Raw genomic sequence first — 21,420 nt, forward strand, 5'->3', positions numbered from 1 at the left:
CAAGATCCCAGAGTCACGTGGGAAGTGCAAATGCCCCAGGATTGCCTAAGGCCTTGGTTGTCTCAATGGAGCCTTCCTCCTTAGGGACTCCCAGAGTGAGTAAGAGCTCCCTCACTCAGCCATTAGGCCACCACCCTCTCCAGGGGCCCCTCCCAGCCAGGTGTCAGCAGAGAAGGAGGAGAAGGGGAAGAGGAGGAGAGGAAAAGAGGGAGGGAGTGAGGCCACCACTCAGGTCCAGGCTGCTGGCTCCCAGGCCTGGTGTTGGTGGGAGGGGCCGGGCGGGGCGGGAACAGCCGGCTGCCTGCCAGGAGCCAAAACGAAAGCACTCTGGCAGGGACTGGATGGGAGTCACGACTCCTGGGAGAGGGCGTGCGCAAGCGGCCCAGCGCCGGGACCCCGAGACTGGGGAGGGCTTCCGGCCCCTCCTGCCCGCAGGCACGCAGCTGAGTGGGAGAAGAGGTGTGGTGTCAGCCCCCCTTCGGGGGGCGGGCAGGACAGGGCCTCAGGCCTGGGTGCTGCCTGGCACCTGGAAGATGCCTGTGCCCTGGTTCTTTCTGTCCTTGGCACTGGGCCGAAACCCTGTGGTCCTCTCTCTAGAGAGGGTTGCGGGGCCTCAGGACACTGCCCGCTGCTCTCCGGTGAGTCTGGGACTGTAGGAGTGTTGAGGAAGGCTCAGGGCTCGGTCTGCGGCCATTGAGGCCCTAGCCTGGCTCCTGCCGCTGCCATCACCGTCAGAACTGCCCTGGCTGGTCTGTCGGGTGCTGATGGGGTAAGAGAAGAATGGGGAGGGGGCAAGAGCTGGGCCTGAGCTCTTCTGGGAGGGACTTGGAAAAGGGAACCCTAGAAAGAGGTAGGCGGGTGGGGGGGCCTCAGGAAAAGGTGGTTACATTTGGACGCATAAACTCTAACTTGTCTTTACCTCCTTCCCAGGGCCTTTCCTGCCACCTCTGGGGTAAGTAGCCCTATTTTTAGAAAGGAAAGATCTTCCCAGGTGGGCAGAAGGGAGGGGAGCTGTTCAGTCCCATGCCCTCACCACCTACCCTCAGCCCAGGAAGAGCCCAAAGCTCCTTGGCCCTCTGGGGTTGTCAGGTGCAACCAGATTCTGGGTCTGAGAAGCTTCAGCTCCCACCCCACCCTTCACACACAGATGGTGATGTGCTCTGCCTGCCTGGGAGCCTCGTGTCTGCCCCAGGCCCCGTGCTGGTGCCCACAGGCCTGCAGACAGAGCTGGTGCTAAGGTGCTACAAGGATACCGACTGTGACCTCTGTGTGCGTGTGGATGTCCACTTGGCTGTGCATGGTGAGCCTGTCATCCCATGACTGGGCATTGGTGCATGTGAGTGTGTCTGGAGTGGGCACGAAGACCAGGGAGGGTGTCTGTCAGGAAGCATGGGGCATCCTCAGTATTCTCCTGGAGGACACTGGCCAACGGAACCCCCAGGTCACACTGGTCTCCCCGCCCACACCCCCGGCCCCAAGCCTGGCCTCTGCTTCCTAGCACTGAGCTTCCTGGAAGGAACCCAAAACCAGAGCTGGGGCTAGATCTGAGCCTTGCTCTCGGGTCATTCCAGGGTACTGGGAAGAGCCTGAAGATGAAGAGATGTTTGGAATTGCAGAGGACCCAGCGATTGAGGAGCCTAGGAACGGTGAGGAGAAGCCGGCTGGCCCAACTGCCCCTCGCCAGAGCCTTGCCCAGGGCCCCTGAGCCTGACCGACCCCTTGCCCTGTTGCTCACAGCCTCTCTCCAGGCCCACGTCGTGCTCTCCTTCCAGGCCTACCCTACTGCCCGCTGCGTCCTACTGGAGGTGCGAGTGCCTGCTGCCCTCGTGCAGCCTGGTCAGTCTGTGGTATGCGAAATAATAATGAATTTATGAAGGGTTTTCACGTGCATTATCTCTTTAGGTCCTGATTCTAGCAGGGCTGTGAGCAAGTTCTTTCAGTCCTTTATGCCTCAGTTTTCCTGTCCGTAAAGTGGGAAAAAGAACAGTCCTACCTCGGGAGTTCCCTGGTGGTCCAGTGGTTGGAATTCTGCGCTTTCACTGCCGAGGGCCCGGGTTCGATCCTTGGTTGGGGAGCTAAGATCCCACAGGCCACCCAGTGTGGCCAAAAAAAAAAGAATAGTCCTATCTCACATAGCTGTTGTGAGAGTAAAATGAGTTGATATGTATAAAACACCTGGTATAATACCCAACATGGAAGAGTCTCAGAAAGTTTAATTTTTCCTTTCTTTTGTAATCCTCAAAACTACCCCCATGAACTAGACATTATTATTGCCCTCATGCTCCAGATAGAGAAGCTGAGGCTTGCAGACGGGAGGTCTGTGGGCTGAATCCACTTTTCCGGATTCCCTGCCATACTGTCCGTGGCCGCCCCACATGTACCATGTCTGTCCCCCCGCGGAGCTTCTCCCAGCCTCAGGGGGCTGCTCATGGTTGGGACATGTATCTCCACTTGGGCCAAGTCACTCAAACTTTGACTTCCCTCCTGTCCCCAGCCCCCAGTCTATATCGTCTTACCTGGAAAATAATGGGAGATCACCTGCTGGTCCCCCTCACAGGGCAATCATGAGGCCCACTGAGGCACTGGGAGTGAGAACGACTTCTGTGGGGGGGGCCTCCCACATTTGTGCTGGGGTCTGGGGTCTCTGATCACCTTAGCTTTGGCACGTGACCTGGAACAGCAGGGATGAGGCAAGGACTAATAGAGTGGGGGCACTAATCCTGGCCCTGCTGCCACCCCTCCTGAGGCTGTGTGCTTTAGAACTGGAGGCCTTTGAGGACATGTTCGCAGCAGAATTGGGGGCCATACAGTATGAATAGTCATTGGTTGGGAATAGGGCAGAGGGTGAGTGGAGCAGACCATGGAGAGGAGCCTCAATTCTGAGCCCTATACCACCAGCCTTCCGTCACCCTCTCCTCACAGGGCTCTGTAGTATTTGAGTGCTTCGAGGCTGCCCTGGGGGCTGAGGTGCGAATCTGGTCCTACACTCAGCCCCGGTACCAGAAGGAACTCAATCTCACACAGCAGCTGCCTGGTAAGTGGCCCCACAGCCTGAGGGGCCCCGAGTGCTGGCCCCTTAGTCTCTCTCCCCACCGGCCACTGCCCTTCTGCTTTAACCCCCTTCCTCGTCCCGGCCGCTCTCAGGCACTCTCACTCCCAGCTGCCCATAGTCAGTCCCTCATGCCTCCTCTCCCCAGGTGACGTTGCTTCCCAGTGTCTGGGGAAGGTGCTTTGGGCACTGGAATATATATGGGTGGTATTGAGGGGACAGGGAGCCCTTCCCAGGGCTCCCCATGGGTCGGATTGCCCCCATTCTTTCTTTGCCCCCAACCCCACTAGAGGCTTTTCTGTGATCTCTCCCCAGACTGCAGGGGTCTTGAAGTCCGGGACAGCATTCAGAGCTGCTGGGGTAGGAGCTAGGGCCAGCAGGGCTGGGAGGAGGGTGAGGGTGGGTCTGGAGTGTGAGGAACCCTTGGAGTGAACTTCAGGTCTGGCTGCCACATCCCAGAGGCTCACAGAGCTCATTTATTCATTCATTCATTTATCACAAAAGAACTGCGGTAGCTCTTACTCAGTGCCAGGCATTTAGAATATAAAGGTGAATCTCTCACTTCTTAGAACAAATATTTATTAGTACCAGGAACATCTAGTGGCCCAAAACATTGTCAAGATTACGGTGCACCCCGCCCCCATATATTAAAATAAAAATAATATTAAATCATAAAATAAGGGCTAAGAAACTCAAGGTTCTGATGATTTTTCTCATGTACTATTTGGACTTTGTTTTGTTCATATTTTTGTTTTGTATTTTCTTTTTTATCATGGTATAACATACATACAGAAGAGTGTGTAAAGTGCACCAATTTTAATGTCCAGTTCAATTAATTTTTACATATGTATACACTTGCATAACTACCAGCCACATCGAGATAGAAACACTGTGATGCTTTTGAACTCAAAAGATTTCAACTTCATTTTCTATTTGGGTTCTTAAACTTAAGCTTGATGCCTCTTTGGTAATTCATTAAAGACTACTCAGCACCAGAGGTTTGAGGATACAGATACACATCATGGATTTCATGTCTTTATTCATTTGGTAGACACTGATTCACTTATTCAGCAGATATTTATTGAGTCATTACCCTGCTCAAGGAATAGCCCTAGGCACTGGAGACAAACCAATTAAAAAAAAAAAAAAACAACTGACAAAAATCCCTGCCTTCACAGAGCTGATGTTCTAGCTGGGAGTCAGGGTCAGGGTGGGGGTGATGGAGGACACGATAAACACATGGAGATGTGAAATATGCAATAAGTTAGATGGTTATTAGTGCTATGGAGAAATTTCAGGGAAGGGGGATAGAGAGGTTGGGAGTTGGAGTGGTCAGTGAGCAAAAGACCTGAAGGAGGTGAGGGAGGAGCCATGGGGTATCTGAGGGAAGAGGGTTCCATGTGAAGGGAATAGCCAGTGCAAAGGGCCTGACGCAGGAGTGTGTCTAGTGTTTTTAAGTATTAGTAAGGAGGACAGTGTGTCTGCAGCAGGTTAATTAAGGACAAGAGTGCTAGGAAACGAGGTTAGAGTGTTCACAGCAGCCATACTGGGGAGGGACTTGCAAGCCACTGTAATGACTCTGGCTTTTACTCTGGGGTGATGTGGGGGCCATCAGAAGGTTCTGAGCAGAGGAGAATGATTTATTTTACAGTGGTTACAGGTACTTCTGGCTGCAGAGGGAGAAGCAAGAAGAAGAGCCCTCTCCAGACCCCATACTGGGGCCTACATGGGTTCAGTCCTGGGCTGTGGCTGAAGTCTGGTCTGACATGGAGACACAGGCTCTGCCCTCCAGGGGCCTCCTAGTCTAAGGGCTTTGAAGGAAACTCCAAAGGGGCAGTGGGTGGATGTGACCCAGGCTTGGGTGTACAGAAGAGGTGAAGGAAGTCTCTCTCTTTGCTTCCTCCGCAGCCCTGCCCGTGCTCAACGTGACTGCAGATGGCAATGACGTGCACCTGGTGGTGGACATCCCTGAGGATCAGCGCTTTGGCCTCTCCCTGTACTGGAACCAGGTTCCGGGCCCTGCAAAACCCTGGTGGCACAGAAACCTGGTGAGGCCTCTCCCTCCCCAGGTCCATTCCCACTGCAGGCCGATGCTTGTGCTGAAGTTGCAAGTGCATTATCATAGGGCACCTTTGAAAAGGACACAGCCACCCACGCCCAAAGCGAGGAACATTGGTGGGGGAACGGCTGCCTGCCCGGTGTCCTTAACTTCGGCTTCCAGCCTTCCTCTTCCTCATCTTCTTCAACTTCTCTCCTTCTGCTTCTCCCACAGACTGGGCCGCAGACCATTACCTTGAACCACACAGACCTGGTTCCCTGCCTCTGTATTCAGGTAGGAGCAGAGTCCAGCTGGGTGCCCGGGGACAGGGATTAGGGAACTGGTGAGACGGTTGGCCCTCACCTTCCTGGTCTCCCCACCCTCCACACTCCTCTCTGAGATGGAAACTGTGGCTCCCTAGGGGGACTGGCCCTGCCTTGCACTTTGCTGTCCTATGTTTTCTGCTTGTACATGCCCTGAATGCTCTTTGTGATCCTCTATCCCCAGCACTTCTACTTGTGCTTCAAGGCCCCCTTCAGATGTCATCTCCCCCTTGAAGGCTTCCACTACTCCTCCAATTCCTTCTTTGTGCTCCCCTGGAGAGTAGAGCGTGCGCTGTGAAGTCAGACTTATTTGAATCCTGACTTGCCATTTGCTAGCTGTGTGACCTTGGACAAGTCACTTCACCTCTCTGAGCCTGTTTCCTATCAGTAAAATGGGAATAAACAGTACCAGCCTCACAGGGCTGTTATAAGGAAGTGTGCCACTTCCAGCTTATATATGTTATAATAATATATTCTCCTTCTGATTATACATTTAATTGGTCATCAGGTCCCATCTGTTTTACCTCTGACATTAATGTCTCTCATTCCCACTACCTGAAATGCCCTCACTTCTTTTCTATACACCCCAATCCTTCTTTTCCATACACCTCAATCCTTCCAGTCACCTCTTTCCCAAAGCTTTTGCCCAACCTCCTGGCCTCTTCTGTCTCCAAATCTTCTTGCATTTCTGTCTTTTCTTTTCTATTTATCATTTATCACTTGTTTTCTTATTTGGGCACCTGTCTCTTCTTGCATACCACAAATCCTCAATAAATGAGTGATTTATTTATTAATTTGTATACATGTCTTATCCTTACTACAACTGTGAATTTGTAATTTCCTTGAAGGCAAGGAAATGATATCTATTCTAATTTAGTAATTTCTCCAGAGCCTTGCATAATAACTGGTATGTAGTGGGTGCTAATTAAGTTTGTTAAGTGAATGAATGAGTGAATGAGTGAAACTCTACTGCCTAGCACAGTGATAGGACATATAACAGACACTCATGAAATGTTTGCTGTGATATAAATGTCCTCACTGCCAAGCCCAATGCCTGCTACGTAGTAGGTGCTCTTATACATTTGTTGTATAAATTAATTTATTATCCCTAGTGCTTTAGGGCTAAGCCAAGAATGGGTGCACTTAAAAAGTCTATTGGGTACTTCCCTGGTGGCACAGTGGTTAAGAATCCGCCTGCCAATGCAGGGGACACGGGTTCGATCTCTGGTCCGGGAAGATCCCACACGCCATGGAGCAACCAAGCCCGTGTGCCACAACTACTGAGCCTGTGCTCTAGAGCCCGCGAGCCGCAGCTACTGAAGCCTGTGTGCCTAGAGCCCATGCTCGGCAACAAGAGAAGCCACCGCAACGAGAAGCCCGTGCACCACAATGAAGAGTTGCCCCTGTTCACCTCAACTAGAGAAAGCCCGCATGCAACAATGAAGACCCAACGCAACCAAAAAAAAAAAAAAAAAGTCTATTGGAAGAAAAAATGAATAAATGGACGTGTCCTTAACGCTGTGCTGAGAACCTGTGCTAAGTAGGTTCTCACAAAGTGATTGTGGATTTAATTGTTAAAAGTCCCTACGCCTGCCACAGTGCTAAGACACGTAGTAAGTACTCATTAAAAATTTGTCGAGTGAAGATGTTGCCAGATGTTGGCATAGGGCTTGCTGGAAGAATAAATGTGTGCAATTCTAGGCCCTTGTAAAGGGCAAAAAGACTTGGGCATAGGTTGGTGAAATACATCCTCCTTCCATATCCAGTATCCCAGAGGGATTAGTTCCAGGATCTCTGTGGATACCAAAATGTGCAGATGCTCAAGTCCTTTATATAATATAAAATGGTGTAGTGTTTACACATAACCTACTCACATACTCCTGTATACTTGAAATCATTTCTAGATTGCTTATAGTAACTAATACAATGTAAATGCTATGTAAACAGTTTCCTGCAGGCAAATCCAAGTTTTGCTTTTTGCAACTTTCTGGAATTTTTTTTCCCGGAGTATTTTTGATCCGAGGATGCAGAACAGCGAATACGGAGGGCCAAGGAGCACTGACTGTATGGGCTGAGTGAATGCATCCCCAGGGCTTAGCAGAGTGCTGGCTGGGTTGAACTGACCTGTGGAGCCCCGTTTCCTTTCTAGGTGTGGCGTCTAGAGCCCGACTCTGTCAGGACCAGCATCTGCCCCTTTAGGGAGGGTGAGTGGACCGGCTCTGCCAGGGCGGGAGCGGTGCGGGCGGGACCTGGTGGCACGCAGTAACCAGACCCTCTCCCTGCAGACCCCCGTGCACACCGGAACCTTTGGCGTGCCGCCCGGCTGCAGCTGCTGCCCCCGCGGGCCTGGCGGCTTGACGCGCCGTGCTCACTACCCGCTGAGGCCACACTGTGTTGGCAGGCACCGGATGGGGGCCCCTGCCAGCCGCTGGTCCCACCGCTGCCCCGAGAGAATGTCACTGTGAATGTAAGCGAGGCGGCAGGAGGTTCCCGGGGTTGGGGAAGGAAGGGGAACCTAGGGGCCCAAATTTAATGACCCCACCCATTACCCTCTTTCCACAGAAGGCTCTTGAGTTCCCATTGCTGAAAGGCCACCCCAACATCTGTGTCCAGGCAAGAAAGGGGCACCAGAGAGCCAGGCTTGGGGTCAGGACCTCCGCGGACTCCCAGACAGTCACTGTCTTCTGAATCCACTTTATCCTTGGGTCGCTGGAGCAAAGTGGTTACCAGCTTCCTCTTTAGGGGTTCCACTACTTATTTACCGGTGCATGGCGCGGGACCCAGGGCACTTCACCTCTCTGAACATCAGTCTCCTCATCTGTTTAATGGGGATGATAATAGTAACTATTGAATACTTCATAGAGTGGTTATGAAGATTAAACAATGCTTCATCTTAGCAACGGGCACAAACTAAATTCTCAATAAATGGTAACTGCTTTGATTATTGCTATAATTATCCTATTTCGCTACCTGTAGAAATGGGTTGCTTTATAACTTCAAAGGGTAGTTATAAAAATATTAATTCCAGATTTATTGAGCCATTATGTTTCAGGCACTGTTTTAGGCTCTTGGAATAGATATGTCAGTGAATAAAACCAATAAATGTTCCCACCCTTAAAGAGTTCATGTTGTAATGGAAAAAGGCAGACCATAGGCATAATAAGTAAATTATACAGTATGTTAAAATTGTATATAAATACTATAGGAAAAGGTGGGGAAGGATAAAGGAGGGTTGGAGTTGCAATTTCAAGAGAGGCAGTCAGATGAAGCCTCTTTGAGAAGGTAGTTAGGTGAGAAGGGAGTGTATAAAGTGTTCTGTCAGAACTGAAAAGAGTTAAATTACGGCACAGATGACCTCACAAGGCTGAGGCTGAGAAAGATGGAGTGATTCCTAATTACTCAGCCTTGAACCCAGTTCTGCCTAAGGTCAAGTCCAGAGTCCAGACCCCACCCCCCAACCTGACAGGCCTCCCCTTGTCTGTCCCTTCTCTTCCGGTTTTTCTGGCTTCAGCTTTTGCTTTTCCTCGTGCCCCTAACCCTGGCCCCTTCTGAGCAGGTGAGCACCTGGGAGAAGCGGGAGCTACAAGAGTGCTTGTGGGCTGGTGAGTGGGACCTGGGGGAGGCTGGGGCAGGGCCACTGCAATAGGGGTGGACCCTGGAGGTGCCAGCTCCTGGGGGTGAAAGTCAGGCATGGGGCAGGGGAGTGGCAGCCCTCAACCAGGTTGGGTCTCACTCAGAGTGGGCTCTCACCCTTTCCAGACTCCCTGGGGCCCCTCAAGGATGACATGCTGCTCGTGGAGACACGAGGCCCCCAGGACAACAGATCACTCTGCGCCTTGGAACCCAGTGGCTGCACTCCACTGCTTAGCAGGGCGTCCACGGTGAGAGATGGGGGACCCTCCTTCATGTCCCTTTCCAGCTCCACTTCAAACCTGGCCTCAAATTTTCACTATTCAATTTCCCCTCCTCTGTGCCAGGCCCTGTGCTGGTCTCTGGGAATGTAGGGGTAACTCAGACCTGGGCCTTGTTCTCAGTGGCCTCTGAAAAGTCTCCCAGACCCTCCCCCCTACTATTCTGCCCAGCTGTAGCCTGGTGGCCTCCTAGGTGTGGTGCCTCTAGGTGACAGCACCCATCCCTTGGCTTGGCAGAGGGCAGCTCGTCTTGGAGGGCCGTTACTACAAGATGTGCAGTCAGGCCAGTGTCTTCAGGTGAGTAGGTGGCAGGAGGGCCCTCCCCAATGCCCAAAGGCAACAGGCCTCAAACCCTGTCTTCAACCTCTTCTACCTCTTCCTGTGCCTAGCAGGAAAACTGTCACTCTTCAGGGGCAGGGGCCTCCTCATTGCCCCTCTAGCATCCACCCACCATCTGTGTGTGCTTATTTTGTGTCCAGCCCCAGGGAAGCTAAGAGTTGAAGAAGCATAGTTCCTGTCCCCAAGTTGCTCATGGCTGAAGAAACCAGCAAAGAGATAACCATTGGGTTAAGACAGCTAATAACCAATGTGCTAAGTTTTGGGTTCCAGGGAGGGTCTTTTCATGTGGGCCCAATCTGGCACCAGTAGCAAGGTACAGTCCAGGAAATAGGCACAGCATAAGCAAAGGCAGAGCAGCTTGCCGCTGCTGTGTGTGTGTGTGTGAAACATGCAAAGCTGAGGCTGGAAATTTGGGACCACACTTGATGGGTGTTGAATACCAAGCTGGGGGCTCTGGATTTGGTTTTGTTTGTGTCTTACAGCTGTGGGACGATGACCTGGGAGCACTGTGGGCCTGCCCCATGGAAAAGTGTGAGTATTACAAGAACTGCCCTTCTTCTCTGTACCAGGAGCTGGAATCTTGACAGGGACCATTCCTGGGGGGAGCATACACAATGGCCTTAGCCTTTCAATCAGAGGGTCATTGCTTCATTAATTCAAACACCACAAGGGGCGCTTGCAGGGATCCCAGCATCACCAAAGAGACACGTTCTCTGTCTCCATGCCAGCCATAGAAGCTAGAAAGACATTAGCTAAACAATCATTTAGGAAGTGTGGGCTATTGAAGCATTCACTATAAAAGTGTCCAAAGCCCTGAATGCATATAATGGGGACCTGACCTAGTTCAGGGGAAAGGTTGGAGGTGAACTCTGAAGGCTGAGCTAGATGAAGGGGGAAGAGATGCATTTTTGTGAAGACTCTGGGGTGCTTTTTTGAGGAACTCCAAGGTAGCCAATGTGGCTGGAGGGTCTTGAGAGATAGGCCTCTGTCATGAGATTAGGATGCAAGGGCCATGTAGGGCCTTGGGAGCCGATGTAAGCAATTTGGATTTTATGTTAAGAGTAGCAGGAGCTTCCCAAAAGGCTATAATCAAATTTGTATTTTTTTAAATAAATTTATCTATTTTTTATTTATTTATTTTTGGCTGCATTGGGTCTTTGTTGCTGCTGCGTGTGGGCTTTCTCAGCTGTGGCAAGCGGGGGCTACTCTTCATTGAGGTGTGCGGGCTTCTCATTGTGGTGGCTTCTCTTGTTGCAGAGCACAGGCTCGAGGAGCGAGGGCTTCAGTAGTTGTGGCATGCAGGCTCAGTAGTTATGGCTTGTGGACTCTAGAGCACAGGCTCAGTACTTGTGGCGCACGGGCTTAGTTGCCCCGCGGCATGTGGGATCTTCCCGGACCAGGGCTCGAACCCGTGTCCCCTGCATTGGCTGGCGGATTCTTAACCACTGTGCCACCAGGGAAGTCCCCCCAGAGATCTTTTTAAAATACAAATTTGGGGGCTTCCCTGGTGGCACAGTGGTTAAGAATCCGCCAGCCAATGCAGGGGACACGGGTTCGAGCCCTGGTCCGGGAAGATCCCACATGCCGCGGGGCAACTAAGCCCGTGCGCCACAAGTACTGAGCCTGCACAACAACTGAAGTGCACACACGTAGAGCCCATGCTCCGCAACGAGAAGCCACCGCAACGAGAAGCCCGCACACCGCAATGAAGAGTAGCCCCCTGCACGCCGCAACTAGAGAAAGCCTGCATGCAGCAACAAAGGCCCAACGCAGCCAAAAATAAATAAATACATTTATTGAAAAAAAAAAAAGATCTCTGGGGCTGCCATGTTGTAATGAATTAGAGGCATAAAAGAATCAGAAATACCAGTTAGAAGGCTCTTGCAGTCATCCAAGAGAGTGAGGTCAAGGGTCCAGCAACCCTAGGCTTAGGGGGCAATAATCTTTTTTTAAAAAACATTTATTTATTTATGTGTTTGGCTGCGCTGGATCTTAGTCGTGGCACGTGGGATCTTCACTGTGGCATGCGGGATCTTTAGTTGCAGAATGTGAACTCTTAGTTGGGCATGTGGGATCTAGTTTCCTGATCAGGGATCCAAGCCAGGCCCCCTGCATTGGGATCAGGGTGCCTTAGCCACTGGACCACCAGGGAAGTCCCTTAGGAGTCAATAATCTTAGCTGACATTTGAGCACTTAATATGCCCAGCACCCTGTTCAGTGCTTTATGTGTATTAATACATATAGTCCTCATAGCAATCCTGTGAAGTAGATATTATTGTTATCCCAATTTTACAGAGGTGAACTGAGGCAGAAGGGGAAGTCACTTATCCAAGGTCACCCAAGTAAATGGATCTATGTTCATACACTGACCCTGTGAGCTGTGGACGTCAGGCAAATCTCTTCATTTCTCTGAGCCTCGTTTTTCTCCTTCGTGAAGTGGGGGTCTCTAACAAGCCTGCCTTCTCCCCTGGGTCTCCTAGACATCCACCGGCGCTGGGCCCTGGTCTGGATGGCCTGCTTACTCTTGGCCGCTGTGCTTTTCCTTCTCCTCCTCCTCAAAAAGAACCACGTGAAAGGTGAGCGCTTCCCGGCTCCCCATTCCCCAGGGGCAGGACTCCAGTGGACCTGGGAGCTGGCTAGGAGAAGGCGGCGGCTGGGCTCACCGGCTGCCTCCGCTCCTCTCCTCTCACAGGGTGGCTGAGGCTCTTGAAGGAGGACGTCCGCGCGGGGGGTGAGTGTGAGCCAGCGCCGGGCGGGGGGCGGCCCCCAGAGGGCCGGGCCTCGGGCCAGCTCACGTCTCCGCTCCTGCTGTGTTCTTTTGCACAGCGGCCGCCAGGAGCCGCGCGGCTCTGCTCCTCTACTCCGCCGACGACGCTGGCTTCGAGCGCCTGGTGGGCGCCCTGGCTTCGGCGCTGTTCCAGCTGCCGCTGCGCGTGGCCGTGGACCTGTGGAGCCGCCGCGAACTGAGTGCGCAGGGGCCCCTGGCCTGGTTCCACGCGCAGCGGCGCCAGACCCTGCAGGAGGGCGGCGTGGTGGTCCTGCTCTTCTCGCCCGGGGCCGTGGCGCTGTGCCGCGAATGGCTGCAGGACGCGACGTCGGCGCCCGGGGCTCACGGCCCGCACGACGCCTTCGCCGCCTCGCTCAGCTGCTTGCTGCCAGACTTCTTGCAGGGTCGGGCGCCCGGCCGCTACGTCGGGGCCTACTTCGACAGACTGCTGTCCCCGGACGCCGTGCCCGCCCTGTTCCGCAGCGTGCCGGTCTTCTCACTGCCCTCACAGATGCCCGAGTTCCTGGGGACCCTGCAGGGGCCCGCAGCCCCCCACCCCTGGCGGCTCGCGGAGAGAGCGGAGCAGGTATCCCGGGCCCTGCAGCCCGCCCTGGACAGCTGCTTCCGGGCCCCGGGGACGGGACGCGGGATGGGGCCTGAGGCAGAGGACAGGACTTGAATAAAGGCAGACGCTATTTTTCTACCCGTGTCTCCCACGTGTGTCTCAGTGCCCCCGCCGCTGGGCCGAACTGTCCCCGTATCTGGTATCCCCGCGGCCCTTTAACACCCGGACAGGTGCAGGACGGCGACGCCTCTGGTTGGCTGGCGTGGGGTGACGCAATGGCACATGGCCTGCTACCATTGGCTGTGGCGCGGGCTCCGCCCTCCGGACTGCAGAGCCGGCGGAGGGCGCACGTCTTACGCAGCCGGCGGCGGCGGCGGCGGCGGCGGCGGCGGCGGCGTTGAGGAGGCTGAGCCTGTGGCGTCCGCGGGCTCGGTGGGTTGTCTCTTCCTCCTCCGCGGCCTTCGTGGGTCTGGATCCTTCCTTGCCCGCTCGGGGGCCGTGCGTTTGCAGTCTGCAGACCCCGAACCTGACCCCTTCTCTTCGTATCCGGATCCGGGCTCCTCTCCCCCTCCCCAAGACCGGGGTTCCGGACTCCTCCCCCCAAGACCGTCCATCCGACGTCTTCTCCCGCAGTATTTAGAAATCTGATCCATTCTCCTTAATTCCGCTGATCCAGCCCCTAAGAACCATATCCCGACCCTAAAACAATGGGCTGACTCCTACCCCCTTGATGAGGATCCAGGCCACCTCCCCCTGCGGTGACGAGGATAACTTGTTCCCGTCCAGGAATTGCAGAATAGGCTCCTTTCCCCAACTATTTCCCCTCCCTCTGCCTTACCCCAGTCTAGACCTTCTTTTCTTATAACACAGATCTGGGCTCCCAGACCCGCGGCACCTCAGAACCCACGCTTTTCTTTCCCACTTGGCTCCTCCAGCGAACCCTCCCCATGTCCTGTGTCTACAGGTCCCCAGCCTGGGAAAAGATGGCCCCACGGGCCCCGAGGGGCCTAGCCCCAGCTCTGCTCTGGGGCCTGAGCCTCTTCCTTGGTCTCCCAGGCCCGGTCTGGGTCCAGCTTTCTCCGCCTCTCAAGTCTTCTTCCCCCACTGAGCCCCATCCATGTCATACCTGCCGGGGACTGGTCGACAGTTTCAACAAGGTGGGTGCACCAGCAGTGTAAGAGGAGGGGGCTAGCTACTATTAGCACAGGGGTTGAGAGCTGGGAGCTCTGGCATACAAGTCTGCATAGACTCAAGTGTCCCAGCTTGGTTACTTACTGGTCGTATGGCCTTGGGTAGGTGCCTCTCTGTGCCTCAGTTTCCTGGTCAGTGAAATATAAGTGCTAGAATGTGCCAGACACTGTACTTAGCTATGACTAGTTTTCTCCATTTCCAGGGCCTGGAGAGAACCATCCGGGATAACTTTGGAGGTGGAAACACTGCCTGGGAGGAAGAGAAGTTGTCCAAATACAAGGACAGGTGAGGAAGAGGCTGGAGGGGTGGATTTGTATATCTAACATCCCAATCTGTGCTCTGCTGGTGGAAGCCTGGAGACACTTGGGGAGCACTTATTCAACAAATGTCACTGAATATCTATAGGAGAGCACTAAACAAGCCAAGCAGAATTCTTTCTTCAAGGAGCTTCTATTCTAGTAGAGGAAACAGTGAATAAGTAAGTAAATAATGTCTTATCAGGTGAAGAAGAGTAAAGCAGAATGGTGGGAGACATGGCATTCAAGGTATGACATTCGAACAGAGACCTGAGGTGCAGAAGCAAACTGTGCGACAGTCGGGGAAGGGTTTTGGACAGAGCGGGTCTGAGCTTGGTGTATTTGAGAAGTGGCTGGATTTGGAGTGAGCAGAAGGGAGAGTGGTGGAAGGTGAAGGCAGAGAGTCTTGAAGGCCGCAGAAAGGCATTCAGATTTCGTTCTGAGTGTAGCGGGAAGTCATTGGAAGGTTTGGAGCAGGAAAGTGATGTGGTATTATTTGTACCTATAAAAGGTCACTTACACTAACAGACTATAGGGGGCCAAGGTGGAGGAGCAGGAAGACCAGTTGGGAGGCTAGTGCACAGTCTAGGCGTGACGGTAGTGGTGGACCTGGTGAGAAGGGGTCAGATTCTGGGTATATTTTGCAGATAGACTGATAGGACATGATGATGGAATCATTATGGGGTGTGAGAGAAAAAGTAGAATAAAAGGTGCTCACTGGGTTTTGGGCCTGAGCAACTGGGTGAATCGTGGGACTGTCTTCCGAGATGGGAGAAACGGGTCTGGAATCAGACGTTCTCATTGAACATGTTGGGCTGAGATGTCTGTTAAACAGTCAAGTAGAGTTAGATTTAGGAGTCAGGAGTTCAGGGTAGAAGCAGGGCTGGAAACATGAATTTGACAGTTATCAGCATATAGTCAGTGTATAAAGCCAGGGGACAAGATGAGATTTTATTGAGAGGAGAGGCCTGAGTCCTAGGCCCTCTAGCTTTTCAATGTCAAACTGGAATTAGACCAGGTTGTCATTTCTGACCCTTTGTACCTTAGGGTCACCTCTCTGATCCTCAATTTCCTTATCTGTAAAACGGGAGTATTAATGCCAATCCTATTTCATAGGATCGTGGTAAGGATTAAACTATGATACGTCCTAGAAATAAAAGTTTCGTTATTACATAACAGTGGTCATTTTCCTTTCCCTCAGTGGGGCTTAGTTGCCTCATTTGGGAATGAGGGGATTGACCAAAATAACCCTAAGGGCACTTCTAGCTCTATAATGGTTACTGTTTTTTTGTTTTGTTTTAAGTCACCTCCTATATGCCAGGCACTGTGCCAGACCCTTTAAATATATAATATAATACATTTTATGTGTAAATGTATTTTAAAAAAAATTTTTATTGTGGTAGAATGCAATAACATAAAATTTACCATTAGAGATAGTCAGTATATTCAGGTTTTGCAACTAATTGCCATTATCTAGTTCCAGACTGATTTCATCCCCCCCAAAAGAAACTCCATCCCTATTGAGCAGTCACTCTTCATTCTCCCTCCTCCCAGCCCTTAGCAACCACTAATCTGTTTTCCATCTCTATGGATTTGCTGATTCTGTTGGAATCATACAATATGGCCTTTTATGTCCGGCTTCTTTCACTTAGCATAATGTTTTCAAGGTTCGTCCATCATGTAACAAATATCAGTACTTCATTCCTTTTTAAGGCTTAGTAATCTTCCATTGTATGAATAGATCACATTTGTTTGTCCGTTTATCAGCTGATGGACATTTGGGTTGTTTCTACCATTTGGCTACTGTGTATAGTATTGCTATGAACATTTGTGTACAAGTTTGAACACCTGTTTTGCATTTTCTTGGGTATGTATCCAGGAGTGGAATTACTGAGTCATGTCGTGATTCCATGTTTAATTTATGGAGGAACTGCCAAACTGTTTTCTACAGCGGCTGCACCGTTTTTCATTCCCACGTGCAATGTAGGAGGGTTCTAGTTTCTCCACATCCTTGCTAACACTTGTTATATATTTTTAACCACATCTACCCAGCAAGGGTATTATATTCTGTTGTACAGATGCAGGGACTGAGCTATCTTCCAGCCAACCTAGAGGAGAGCCATTGTCCCCATTTTACAGATGAGAAAACACGTTCAGGAGAGGTTAAGTTACTTGCCCAAGGTCACACTACTAGATTGGAACCCAGGTCTCCCCAAACCAGTACCCCTTCCATTGTGGCCTCTGGCCTTTGACATTATCTGGCATGAGGTGGGGAGGGGGGAGATTGTAAAGAGGGTGGTGGGTGGGCTGGAGTGTGTTCCTACCACCCATCCCTGTCTGGTCAGTGAGACCCGCCTGGTAGATGTACTCGAGGGCGTGTGCAGCAAGTCGGACTTCGAGTGCCACCGCCTGCTGGAGCTGAGTGAGGAGCTGGTGGAGAGCTGGTGGTTTCACAAGTGAGTAGCAGGGGCCTTCCTGGGAGGGGCTCAGGCAGGGCTGGCTGGTAAAGCAGAGGGTGGCGAGCTAGGGGCTGTGTCCTCATTCAGCTCCTTCCTCCAAAACCAGGTGTGCTGAGGACTTGCTGGGGGGCCCAAGCTCTCACTCTGAGCTGCAGACTGCCCCTCTGTCAGACGGGGAAAGGGCAGCCTTATGGGTCTTACGCCCAAGACGGGCTGTATCACAGATCCTGTGGGAGGTTGCGGGAGATGGCAGCACCTCTGACACTGTCTCAGCCCCCTCACCATCCCTCCGCCTCAGGCAGCAGGAAGCCCCAGACCTCTTCCAGTGGCTCTGCTCAGATTCCCTGAAGCTCTGCTGCCCCTCAGGCACCTTTGGGCCCTCCTGCCTTCGTGAGTTTTTCAAGTTCCTCTTGGGGGATGGAAGGGGACTGCTGGGGCCAGGGATCCAGTCCTGGCTCGGCCCCTGGCTGGCTGTGTGAGCTCAGGCTGCTCATATCACTTCTCTGGACGTCTGTTCTCGCCTGCCTCACAGGGCTGGTGAGATGCACAAATCCATGGGGAACGGCTCTGAACAAGGATATGGGGTTAGACTGAGTCAGATGCGGCCATGGTTTCTGTCATGTATTTAAGAAATGCCCCCCCTCACCAGGCATTTCCCATGTCTGGACTAAGGTGACCTTCCTAGGGACGGGCAGGTGCTGCTGAAGGCCCTGTTGTCACCACCTTTTTCTACACACAGTCCTGAGGCAGGAGCTGAACTTAACTACCAGCCCCTTTTAGAAAAATCTCTCTCAAAGCTGCAGATACAAAGAGCTAGCAACAAAGAAAAGATTTGTAAATAAGATTTGTAAATAACCTAACTGTTCCACAATGGGGTGTTGGTTAAGTAAATTTCATACAGTTTTATGACAAAATATTATGATGTCGTTAAAATTGTTTCCTCTCCAAAAATGCTTACTAATACGGGGAAAATATTCTGTACGTACAAGGTTGTATTTATGATCCCACCTGGTTTGGTGTCTGCCCACAGCCTGTCCTGGGGGTGCGGAGCGGCCCTGCGGTGGCTACGGGCAGTGTGAAGGGGAAGGAACTCGAGGGGGCAGCGGGCACTGTGACTGCCAAGCCGGCTATGGGGGTGAGGCCTGTGGCCAGTGTGGCCTCGGCTACTTTGAGGCACAGCGCAATGCCAGCCATCTGGTATGTTCGGGTAGGTAGTCAAGAGGCGTGGCCTTGGGCAGGGGCGTGTGGGGTACCTGCCTGCCCACCCTCATACTTCCCCCATTCTACCCAGCTTGTTTTGGCCCCTGTGCCCGCTGCTCAGGACCTGAGGAATCAAACTGTTTACAGTGCAAGAAGGGCTGGGCCCTGCATCACCTCAAGTGTGTAGGTGAGTGGGACCCTGCCCTAGGTCTGGAGGGGTGGGCAAGGTCTTGGGCTTGGTCCCCCATCAACACACACATCTCTGGGCTAGACCAGTCCAGTCCCCATCTTCATAGAGATATCAGCCTGGTTGGGAAGGCAGAAAAGTAACCAGGCGCTTACAGTATAGACTGATCGTTGTACAGTGAGAAATGTCTCTCTTCCAATTCAGTGGTAGTGGGGAATCAGGGAAGCCGCCTTGGAGGAGGTGTCACTTGGGTCAAGTCTCGAAAATTGAAGAAGGGTTAACCCGAAGAATGAGCATACTGAACTTGGGGTCAGGAAACCTGTGTTCGAGACGAGGGTAAAAGCTAAGCTGCTGTAACAGAAAGATCCCCAAAGACTGTGGCTTAATGAATTTAGAGGTTTATTTTCATCTCATATCACAATCTGGAAGCCAGTGGTCCAGACTGGCAGAAAAGCTCTGCTTGTCATAGTCATTAAAGACCTAGATTCATCCTGTCTTACTGGACAGTCATCCCCTTGGGTGTTGAGGCTGGATCACGGTCACCTCTATGTATCATGACCTGGTATCCAGGAAGTGCGAAAGAGAAGAAAGTGCACGGAGGATCCAAGTCTGTTGTATTAAGGCCAAGTGAAAAGTGGAGCACATCACTTCTGTTTACAACACGTTGGCCAGAACTGAATCACAAGGCCACACTTAGCTGCAAGGCAGATTGAAAAACACAGTCTCTAGCTCGACAGCCCTGAGTCCAGCTGCACCTCTGCATCTGTGTTGGTGGACAGCCTGCAGTATCAGCCACACTGTTTAAGCCTGGGCAAGTCCATTCCCAACAACCCTGGCCTCAGCTTCCCTGTTAGTGAAATAGGGATTGAAGTCCCCACCCTACCGGCCTCTTTGCAGACATTGATGAGTGTGGCACAGAGCGAGCCAGCTGTGGAGCCCACCAGTTCTGCGTGAACACGGAGGGCTCCTATGAGTGCCGAGGTAAGTGTCCGCTCCTGCGGGGTAGGGGTGTGGGGAGGGTAGAAGGAACTGCTCCACGCCTTTCCCCCAAAACCGCCGCGTTCCCAGGTGCTGGCACCGCCCCCCACCCCACCCCCTGCCCTAGGCCTCTTCTGGAGCAGGGCTTCCTCCAGGCATACGGGCAGCTCGCACCCTTGTCTGTCCTCTCCCTTCTCCAGACTGTGCCAAGGCCTGCCTGGGCTGCATGGGGGCAGGGCCTGGCCGCTGTAAGAAGTGTAGCCCTGGCTACCAGCAGGTGGGCTCCAAGTGTCTCGGTGAGTGTCCTGCCACCTGGGAGCGTCTCATCCACCACAAATTGACAGGGGCTGAAATGTGGACAGGGCGTGGGAAGGAAGGGTGGAATGTTGCCTGCGTCAGCACAGAGCAGGTGTCAGGATGTGAGTGAGACCAGAGTCAGGGGTGCTGCCTGTGGGACCCTGGCGGTCAGGGCTCTGACCTCTCCTTGGCCTCCGTCAAGACGTGGACGAGTGTGAGATGGCGGTGTGTCCAGGAGAGAACGAGCAGTGCGAGAACACCGAGGGCAGTTACCGCTGTGTCTGTGCTGAGGGCTACAAACAGATCGAGGGCATCTGTGTGAAGGAGCAGATCCCAGGTGAGCCCCAGCTCGGCCCCAGAAACCTGGGGAGGGGAGGTCCTTATCCAGGGGGAGGGCAGGCAAGCCCCTCCTTCAGGCAGCTGCAGGCCCTGGCCCACCTGCACTGCCACCCAGCCCTCATGAGGCTGCACTGGGACCCGAACCCCACCTCTGACCCCCAGGGTGGCTTTTGGTGACCTCACACCTCCCAGGGTAGAAAGGAAATTGGACTTGGTGTCATATCATTCTGTGCCCGCCGAGCCTCTTTCTTCATCTGCCCTTGCCCCGCCCGAGGGCTCTTGTAGGCCGTGGGGGTGATGAGACGAAGGACAGTCACAGTGGTGACGACGGTGACCACTTCCACAGTTCCTGTGTGTCACACGCTGTCCCAGGCATATTGCATGTATTAACTTATTTCACCCCTAAAACAAATCCAGTGCTGTAGCTGTTGTTCTCATCCCCATCTTGCATAGTGGAAGCAGGGACGCAGAGAGATGAAAAAACTTGTCCAGGGCCCCATGGCAAGCAGGTGGCAGAGCTGGGCGTCATATCCAGGCACTCTGGCTCTGCAGTGGGGCTAGTACACATGCTCTGACCCAACTCTCCCACGTGGCCTTGGGCAAACCTCTTCACCTCTCTGCGCCTCAGTTTCCCATCTAGTAAGACAGGGATAATAAATGCCCGTCTTGGAGTTGTTCTCAGCAGTAAATGACACTGTGTGCTGGCGTGCCAGGCAGGCGTGTGGCAGTGATGATCAGGTGTGTGGGAGGCTCCAGGAACAGGGGATGAGTGACGGGCGCTTCTCTTGCCCAGAGTCAGCAGGCTTCTTCTCGGAGATGACAGAGGACGAGCTGGTGGTGCTGCAGCAGATGTTCTTCGGTGTCATCATCTGTGCACTGGCTACGCTGGCCGCCAAGGGTGACTTGGTCTTCACCGCTATCTTCATTGGGGCTGTGGCAGCCATGACCGGCTACTGGTTGTCAGAGCGCAGTGACCGTGTGCTGGAGGGCTTCATCAAGGGCAGATAATCCCTGCCACACCTGCAGCATCTCCTCCTGCCCAGGCTGCCCCCAAGGTCGGGACTCTCCCACCTGGACACTTGAGGCACTTGCTTTATTTTTGAGTGCGGTAAGCACGCCCTACCCACCTTATGGAGCAGCGCAGACACCTGGGCCTGGGCAGCTGAGGCCCTTGGGTGAAAAAGTAGCCCTATAGGTGGGTGCCATGAGATCTGGGCCTTGGGGCACTGGTCAGGCTTCACAGTGCTGTGAATTTTTTTAAAAAGTGTCTCCTCGTTGTGGCTGCTCGTGAGCTTTGGCCCCTGCCCAGGATGTGGGGGGAGGGTGTCCCTTCACAACCCCCTCCTGCCAGCTGCATGCTGTCAGCTCCTGTTCTGTCCTCACCCCCTTGCCCCTCAGCCACTGATTTATTTATTCATCTCAGGAAATAAAGAAAGGTCTTGGAAAATGGAGACGCTTGTCTTACTACCTGCCCCCACCCA

The 21,420-nt window shown here is 52.9% G+C and overlaps 2 protein-coding genes across 5 annotated transcripts; both read left to right on the forward strand.

Annotated features, from left to right (window-relative positions):
• Positions 1-302: 302 nt before the first annotated feature.
• Positions 303-13,371, forward strand: IL17RC (interleukin 17 receptor C; the record flags this gene model as incomplete). 3 transcript variants are annotated; one of them, XM_079932840.1, is made up of 19 exons in its annotated part: positions 303-638; positions 931-952; positions 1,148-1,300; positions 1,572-1,646; positions 1,738-1,847; positions 2,923-3,034; positions 3,365-3,409; positions 4,958-5,097; positions 5,322-5,381; positions 7,560-7,614; positions 7,696-7,877; positions 7,973-8,056; positions 8,967-9,012; positions 9,170-9,291; positions 9,559-9,618; positions 10,143-10,191; positions 12,141-12,236; positions 12,353-12,391; positions 12,487-13,371. In XM_079932840.1, the coding sequence occupies 19 exons, from the start codon at positions 342-344 to the stop codon at positions 13,104-13,106; spliced, it is 2,367 nt and encodes a 788-aa protein (XP_079788966.1). In that variant the 3' UTR covers positions 13,107-13,371. The 3 variants fall into 3 exon arrangements, with proteins under 3 accessions (XP_079788966.1, XP_079788968.1, XP_079788967.1); XM_079932842.1 differs by lacking the exon at positions 3,365-3,409 and having other exon boundaries at positions 326-638; positions 7,973-8,023; XM_079932841.1 differs by lacking the exon at positions 303-638 and having other exon boundaries at positions 781-952; positions 7,973-8,023.
• On the forward strand, positions 13,370-21,372 carry CRELD1 (cysteine rich with EGF like domains 1; the record flags this gene model as incomplete). Of its 2 annotated transcripts, XM_079932839.1 has the most annotated exons (11): positions 13,370-13,424; positions 13,957-14,149; positions 14,386-14,468; positions 16,825-16,935; positions 17,237-17,328; positions 17,969-18,145; positions 18,230-18,325; positions 19,223-19,306; positions 19,504-19,599; positions 19,803-19,937; positions 20,733-21,372. In XM_079932839.1, 10 exons carry the CDS (start codon positions 13,976-13,978, stop codon positions 20,945-20,947), a joined length of 1,263 nt encoding a protein of 420 aa, XP_079788965.1. In that variant the 3' UTR covers positions 20,948-21,372. The 2 variants fall into 2 exon arrangements, with proteins under 2 accessions (XP_079788965.1, XP_079788964.1); XM_079932838.1 differs by lacking the exon at positions 13,370-13,424 and having other exon boundaries at positions 13,940-14,149.
• Positions 21,373-21,420: the final 48 nt, after the last annotated feature.

This window comes from Stenella coeruleoalba (genome assembly GCF_951394435.1).
Source record: "Stenella coeruleoalba genome assembly, chromosome: 10".
NCBI classification, from domain to species: domain Eukaryota; kingdom Metazoa; phylum Chordata; class Mammalia; order Artiodactyla; family Delphinidae; genus Stenella; species Stenella coeruleoalba.